At 40.3% G+C, this 7,799-nt stretch overlaps 2 protein-coding genes across 2 annotated transcripts in view; one reads left to right on the top strand and one right to left on the bottom strand.

The window, feature by feature from the left end:
• LOC101786487 (peroxidase 12-like) overlaps positions 1–1,340 on the top strand; it is a 1,720-nt gene extending 380 nt beyond the window's left edge. The window contains exons 2-3 of the mRNA XM_004971767.1: positions 23–350; positions 1,258–1,340. Coding sequence (XP_004971824.1) covers positions 23–350; positions 1,258–1,340 — 411 coding nt within the window. The remainder of the gene's footprint in view (positions 1–22; positions 351–1,257) is intronic.
• Positions 1,341–2,605: 1,265 nt separating this feature from the next.
• Positions 2,606–5,848, bottom strand: LOC101765565 (pyrrolidone-carboxylate peptidase). The gene is made up of 6 exons (XM_012845791.2): positions 5,558–5,848; positions 5,061–5,363; positions 4,264–4,368; positions 4,110–4,157; positions 3,166–3,423; positions 2,606–3,075 (listed from the first exon to the last, which is right to left on the bottom strand). The coding sequence occupies exons 2-5, from the start codon at positions 5,202–5,204 to the stop codon at positions 3,184–3,186; spliced, it is 537 nt and encodes a 178-aa protein (XP_012701245.1). The 5' UTR covers positions 5,205–5,363; positions 5,558–5,848; the 3' UTR covers positions 2,606–3,075; positions 3,166–3,183.
• Between the last annotated feature and the right edge of the window lie 1,951 nt (positions 5,849–7,799).

Consider the following 7,799-nt stretch of genomic DNA (forward strand, 5'->3'; position numbering starts at 1 on the left):
GATCATCCGCGACGCTCGAGAGGCCTGCGGCCGCGTCGTCTCCTACGCCGACATCGTCACCCTCGCCGCCCGCGACTCCGTGGTCCTGGGTGGCGGCCCGGCGTACAAGGTGCCCCTGGGCCGGCGCGACGGCCTGGCGCCGGCGTCGGAGGACGCCATCCTCGGCGCGCTCTCCGGCGGGCACACCGTCGGCATCGCCCACTGCGGGTCCTTCGAGAAGCGGCTGTTCCCGACGCAGGACCCCACCCTCAACCAGTGGTTCGCCGGCCAGCTGCGGCTCACCTGCCCCGTCGAGGGCGCCACCAACACCACCGTCAACGACATCCGGACCCCAACACCTTCGACAACAAGTACTGCGTGGACCTGCTGGCGGTGGTGGCTGGCGGCGGCGGCCGGCGGCCGGAACAGGTTTTTTTTTATTTTTTTCAACAATTGTATGCCGAGTGTTTTCTGGCCACTCGGCAAACAGAAAACACTCGGCAAAACCTTGTTTGCCATCACATATTTTGCTGTGTGCCGTTTGCCGTGCCCCTGGCACTCGGCGAATTTCTTGTTTCCCGTAGTGGATTCTATATATTATGATTATTAGCATGGAATTCAATTCTTATAGCATGCTCTTGGACTCACTTCCTTATAGTAGAAGTGCAGCACATAAGTATCTCTCCCATATCACCAACAATAATATATAAATATATTTCACATACAATTATAGTAGCTTAATTAATTTGTGTCTTAATTATGATTATTAGAATAGAATTCAATTCCAAAGATCCAAACGGGCCCTCAAGATTTTGGTTGCGGAGCTGGACCGCTCGAACGATCGGCAAATAGATCTAACCGCATTCAGGCGGCAACCCAATCATCGGCGTTTAGAATCTACGCATCGGCAAGGAGCTTGCGTCTGCTCCAGATGGCCGCCGGAGGAAATGGCTATGAGCTGCTGTGTGTCTGGTTGCCTTCAGACTACGCCTTATGCCGGTTTTTATTGTTTCAACTCTTTCCAAATTGTACACTGGGGGTCTGTTGATGGAACACTACAGGCTATTAAGCATGCGGCGTGCTGGGAGACTCCGAGATGCCGGTCACTGGCTGTTGCCCACGGCCAGCCGGCGGGCCACCGGAAAGGTAAGTCATAGGAGGCCCGAGACGCAATGAGTTTCAAGGTGCACAAGAAAGAATGAATGTACAGATCATATGTATCAGAAGATCACAAAATGCACCTGGTATGTTCCAGAATGAATGTACTTACTTATTCAGGTGAGACTAGTGAGATAATGGCAATGACTAATGAATGGGTAATTGAGTTTAAGAGGACTTTTAATTTGGTAAGATTGAAGTAGAACTGATGCATCTTCCGAAAGATAACCAAGATCAAGTTGCATGATCCTTCGAGAAGTCAGGCAAATATACAACTAGAACATTGTTCCACTGATAGGAGAATGGCTAGGTTATGGCCTTGTGGGGGAGCAAAATACCATTGAAATTGAAAGTGTTTCTTTGGATGGATTTAAGAACAGGCTGCAGACAGGGGCGAGCTTAAAAATAAAAGTTGAAAAAAAGAGACTAGATGCAATCTTTAATTGCTCCATCTAAATTTGTGTGATTTTGTATTACTAGCATTATACCTGTGCGCTGTTACAGTGAAATATCAATTGTGTTTTTGAAACTCCTGGAGTTTTTTTTATTTCTACCACCATATTTTATTTTTATTATTTTATTGCATTCAATGGATCTCTGAATGTTTTCAAACATTATAGATTTTTTACTTCTAATACTTCCTTCTACTCATATGCAACCTTTTCTACTCTAGTATGTATTGTACTACTCCCCACACATGTCCTATTCTTTTTAAGCCAAAAAAGTTTGAAAATTTTTAATGAAATACTTGATGTTATATATAGATGCATTTATGTTCTTTGCAAACCAAGAACTATGTTAGTGGTAACAAAAATAATTTGACAATAATGCTATATTCATTGGCACGTATGGTAGGTAGTAGGTACTATCAGTTTACTTCCTTGGTACTGATCAAAAGAAGATGAACTATGTTTGTCACAAACAACATGTAGCCGGGTGGTGGCGGTTTGGCTTGGGAAAGCTGTAGGTTGTGGGTTCTCTTGAACCACACTGACACCTATTTTTGGGAGTTTTCCTCATGATGTGAATTTTCTCAGTTTTCACCCTATCTTCACGTGGAGGAGGCAACTGCGGCCGGTTTATGGCAGCGGCGGCGAATTTTCTATGATTTTTACCTTTTAAGGGCCGGTTCATTTGGAGGGAGTCGGTTTTCCTCCGATTTCTTACCGGTTCCACCTGACGAAAGAAAATTTGAGGGCAAAAGTGTTAATCGCTTTATTAATAGGTAAATATAAAGATAGTACTTGGTTCAGGCAAGCTGTAATCAGATAGCGTGTCTCGTTTTCCTCTAGCTTTTGTGATGTTCATAGTTTCAGATCGCAGACAAAACCTGCAGTGTTGTTCAGAGCTTCAGGTTTAGTTGGTGTCTCAGCTCCTTCCTTTTAGAACACAAATCATTTTAGGATTGTCAAACTTTCATAGTGTTGACAATAAAAAAATTACATAGGGTAACAATACAAGATAGATATTATTATGATCACCATAAAACCATTTTCAAAATATTTTATTGCCTTTTGTTCAAATGTCATGCTTACATAGAAATCATCGGTCAAAGCTTCATATTGCAGACCGTGCCCATGTCCTAATGATGTGTATTTTGAATTGGAGGGAGTATATTGTCTATAAAAAGTAAAAGAAAATCTATAGAAGAGGTGCAAAATAAAGATCAGAAATCACATGATCCACAATTGTCTTCTTGTACTAGTGCATGTATTCCAACCCATTCATGAAGTCTATGGAAACCAAGTTTCCACGTTTTCCACCTTTAAGGATTTCGCCCATGTTTGAGAACATTTGATGGCACATAATCCACATTCACCATAGGTATAAACACTATAAGCAACCTATTTTTCCTTGAGCACACCCCTTAGAGCAAGAACAATGACACCAAAGACCACACCATCTCACATCTATAAGGTACACCTTACAACCACTGATCTGCAAGCAAGAAATCAACCAAACAGAAAAGGATTACACTCAGGCTCTTCCTACAGTAATAAAATGGACCAAAGGATTAACTAGACCCACCTGGTAATAAGTTGCCTCCTAGTTCAAGCTAGCAACAGCTTCAAGAACGGAAGCAACAAAATGCATCTGAACTGCTTCATCAATTGTCGAGAAGAGGGGCACATGCACAAACAGAGATTTGATGCCATGTTCCTCTGCGAAGCGGAGAGAATGATAGTACACATAGTTGCATACAAATCGATCAGCATCATCTGAACGCATCACATCGTGGCCAATCTTTCGAAGCATCTTGGTTAATTCATTAACTGGAAGGGTAGTCTGATTCATAAAGAGAGCTTCATGAAAATGCTATTAATCATAATATAAATAATGCTTGAATAATGAGATCCAAAAGTCACAATCACAAGCCTTAAAGTCGAATTTGTATGTAACATGTGCATAAAAGACCCATTAATCTAGCAAGTAACATTTCTGTAACAGGGAACAACATTTTGATTCACATGTACAACATGATATCCAATATTCTTTTATTTCATTATATTCAATGAACACAAATCCATTCTTATAATAGAAGGGATAGTAAAAAAGGACAAGAATACAGTTTCTCTATTCCAATAACTCTTATCAAAACTCGTACCAATGATTTCAGCATGGAGGACATGCTGTAGTCACGTAAAATATAATTTCTTGCTGCAATCAGGTGATGACAGACACTGATCATATTCTTTTTTCTCATTAGCTGATGCTATGCTATTCAAACAGAACTAAACAAGAAAGGTAAAGTTTACAGTAATTCTACAATCAAAGTTTCTTTTTCAGAGGTAGCAAAAACATTTATCAAGTGGCTCCGTTATGAACTTTGCTACCTTTGAAGGTAAAATAGTGTCTGCAGAGACACTATTCACAGAAACAGAATTTCATGCAACAAGATATCTAAGAAAGTATGGCTGCAATTTCTAGATATACTTTGCAATTTGGAGTTATACTTCATACTTTACAATTACCTTTCTAACCCGTGAGATGTCTCCATCAGATGGTACAATAGGGACCCTCTGCATATATAAATATATAAACAACGAAGTAAATAAAACATAGAGAATGGCAAGATTTGTTTGTACATGTAGATAATGAATATAGACAATTGGGCAATAACGCAACCTGAGGTTTCCATCCTAGCTCATCAGGACAAGCAAAGGTGGCGTCATTAACAGCTTGATTCTCAAGCGCAAATCTTGGTAAACCACCACTGACCCCAAAGTGTATCTGAGAAATGATCCATACGAAAATTAATTCAAGTGGCACTGGATATAACTATAGAAACTTTTATGACCTTTTCAGAGAGAACGTGACAATGCAAATGAACAGAGGTGGATAGCAGCTGAGGCATTGGTTTCAAGTTATCACTTTATATTTTTCTCTCAGAAATTTTACTGTTGTAATCTGGACATCATACAACATAAATATTGAATATTTTAAGTGGAGCTTTACTGTAAGACAAAGAAAATCAACTAGCACCAACAACCAACATCAGCTACACCCAAGAGGCCAAGAGTACAGCACAGCATTAGATGCCCACATAGTCAAATGCAGATTCATGAAGTACAAATCAGTGAAAACAGCAGAAACATAGGAGATGGCACATCTTTATTGTGTTTTTCCTGAACTGGGAAGTTCATTTTTCTCTAGGATGCAATTTTCTACTAAGCCATCAATTTATATATTCATGAAGTCCTACAGAATCGATAATTAAGTCTTCTTAATATAATTTTAGTTCAATGCACTAAGAAACATGGCAGTTGAGCCGAGATGGTTTTAATGCTAACCTCATGGTCGAGAGAACACAAACAAAGAAAATAGCAAAACAAATCTTTCCAGGTGAATTATAAAGGAAAGCTGCTTCACCTAGCATGGTACTAAAAACAGACTATCCAATATAGAATAAGGTGAGCACTGACCCAAATTATGTGCGACCCTTCCTCTCTGTCTGAAATAGCTGACCCTAAAACTTCATATAGCTTTCCAAGTGCACCCTGCCCTGCGACTTCAAGAACCGTGCAGCTTCCAAGTACCAGGTTTTTTGGCAACCCTCTCTTTTCCATATAAGACTTAAGGTTGCTCTATATTTTCTCAGTTGGGTTCTCAGGAACTTCAATAAACTTCTTGAATCCAGTAACATGGACAGTCACAACTGAAGGTCCTTCTGATCCCATTTAGACTTCCAAGAAAAACCAAACAACAAAGAATGGTTTCCCAATAACCTGAATTGAACAATGATCAATAAATGGAAAATATCAGCAAAGATTTCGCTAGCTGCAGAGGTGGCTGTAACCTGAGTTGAACAGAATAACTTAGATTCGGTTTCTCATAGAACTAGGCAAACTGAAACAGATCTATCTATTTCCCAGGACAAATTACTCCTTGAAAAAAATACGCAGCTAGTTAGGGTTCTTACCAACGAAAGGGGCAAAAAAGCGAAAGTTGGATCACCAATCCAATCGACGAGTCGATCGGGGGAGTACTACTGGCTCTTGATGCCTCCCGATCTTCTTCTCCGGTGGGGCCACCAGGAGTTGGCCTGGTGACTGCCTTTCTCCGGTGAAAAGGAAGAGGAAGATGGCGGCGCCGCCGTGCGAGAGGACGAGACTCGAGGAATCCGGCCGGACGCCAAGTTCGGTCAACCGAAGAAATTAGGCCCACAGTTCGGCCCAGCCGCCGAGCGCATAGTTTTGGTGTTTTTTTTTAATATTTTCTCATTTATTTCTTCTCAACCAAGGAGGTATGAATGGAGTTTAGCGGACTAACGGGTGTTTCAAACACCCCTCAACTTTACTACCTATCACATCAGATGTTTGGATACTAATTAGGAGTATTAAACATAGTCTAATTACAAAATCAATTGTACAGATGGAGTCTAATTCGCGAGACGAATCTATTAAGCCTAATTAGTCCATGATTTGACAATGTGGTGCTACAGTAACCATTTGCTAATGATGGATTAATTAAGCTTAATAGATTCGTCTCGTGAATTAGTATAGGGGTTCTGCAGTTAGTTTTATAATTAGCTCATGTTTAGTCCTCCTAAATAGCGTCCGAACATCCGATGTGACCCTCCTAAAATTTAGTACCTCGTATCCAAACATCCCTAAAATTAGCACTATTTTATTTAGTGTTAGTGTTTATTTTTTCATTTATTGATAAAAGTTCATTCTATCGCGGGAGAAGAAAGAAGAAATGGTAAGCTTTTTCAGTGAGACGGTATTTTTGATATTTTTACCATTAGTTGGATTTGGAGGGTTATTGAGTTGTGGAGTGGACTAATTTTTTAGTCCACCCTTAATCTCCTGTTTGAATCATTAAGCTCTAATTTTTAACTGATTAAAGTTGAACATCTGAGATACAAACATGAACTTAGTAGGCACCAGTGACAATATATTTGCGACGCCCTGAAGAAGAAAGGGCACTTATGTGTTTAAACTTTCTAAGTGTTGCGGTCATGTTTTGTCCTCAATCATGTAATTTGTATGCTCCTGAGCGCAGTAAAATTTTAGCAAATAATGCGAAAATAAAATCGAACACGAGATACGAATTTAACGTGGAAGAACCCTTGCGGGAAAAAACCACGGAAGACTATCACTGTTCAGGAAAATTTACAAGCAGGGATGATACATGGCTCATCTAAGATGTCTTATCCTGCAGTCTACATAGGACTTACATATATATAGGGGTGGAAATAGAACTCATGTAAGAGTAGGACTCTATCTCTAGAGTAGGTTTCGTAATAGACTAAGAATCAAATCGGGTAACACAATGTTGGTATATTTAACGATCTTAAATAAATCCGCAAGTGCATGGATATACCGTTGTAGCATTTTACCCAAGAGTATTCTCAAGGACATCGTATTTCTCAAAGGAAGACGGGTACATCAAAAGAGTTTACTATGCATATGAGCACATCATAAGATGGATAGGAACAATACTCAAGGCAGGGGTAAGATAGATAGATAGATAGATAGTGTGACACACATGGGAATCATCTCAAGATAACTAAGCTAGGGAGAAGGGCTAAGAGTTAGCTCTAGGTTCATATGTACTGCCTATATACTGCACAGATCATACAAGCATAATATACATATACATTGTATAGAACTCAGGCCTATGCACCCAGGCACACACGGGGAGACAATACTCGTACTAGTTCCACCCAGTCAAGTTACTGCTAATTTCCGAACTCCTACAGCGTACCCGAATGTGGGGGATCACAAAGGACCAATAGGGCTGTCACCACCTGCGGCCTACCCCTAGCAACCCGTGGGGCAAACTCATATCCAATGAGACTAAGCAATCCAAGCACCATGCTTGCATTGTTAACAACACTCCAGCCATATCGGGCTATTGTATCAATGGCTGAAGCTGCCATAGAAATGGCCAATGAACCAATGTCGTAGCATAGATCAACTAAGCTATACAAGATATATATGCACACTGAGTATAACATGTAGCATGGTCTCAAGGCATACATGGACGTATATAAGCCTATAATAGGATAGCAAGGGTATACGACTACCATACGAGTGTATAAGCCTAGCATATCAACATCGCAAGGGTATATATCTAACTCATGTATATGAGAACCAAACACAACACTATATGAAGAAGATGTATACTTTGAATAGAATAAAATCATCCTAGGAATA

The sequence above is a fragment of the Setaria italica genome, chromosome V (genome assembly GCF_000263155.2).
Source record: "Setaria italica strain Yugu1 chromosome V, Setaria_italica_v2.0, whole genome shotgun sequence".
Classification (NCBI taxonomy): Eukaryota; Viridiplantae; Streptophyta; class Magnoliopsida; order Poales; family Poaceae; genus Setaria; species Setaria italica.

What these genes read in the sequence shown, in the direction of transcription:
- LOC101765565 (XM_012845791.2), bottom strand. Translation starts at nt 5,204, where the DNA reads ATGGAAAAGAGAGGGTTGCCAAAAAACCTGGTACTTGGAAGCTGCACG. An exon ending in AAGGGTCGCACATAATTTGG is followed by an intron (nt 4,369 to 5,060) that starts GTCAGTGCTCAC and finishes ATCATTTCTCAG; the next exon opens with ATACACTTTGGGGTCAGTGG. An exon ending in ACATCTCACGGGTTAGAAAG is followed by an intron (nt 3,424 to 4,109) that starts GTAATTGTAAAG and finishes TTTATGAATCAG; the next exon opens with ACTACCCTTCCAGTTAATGA.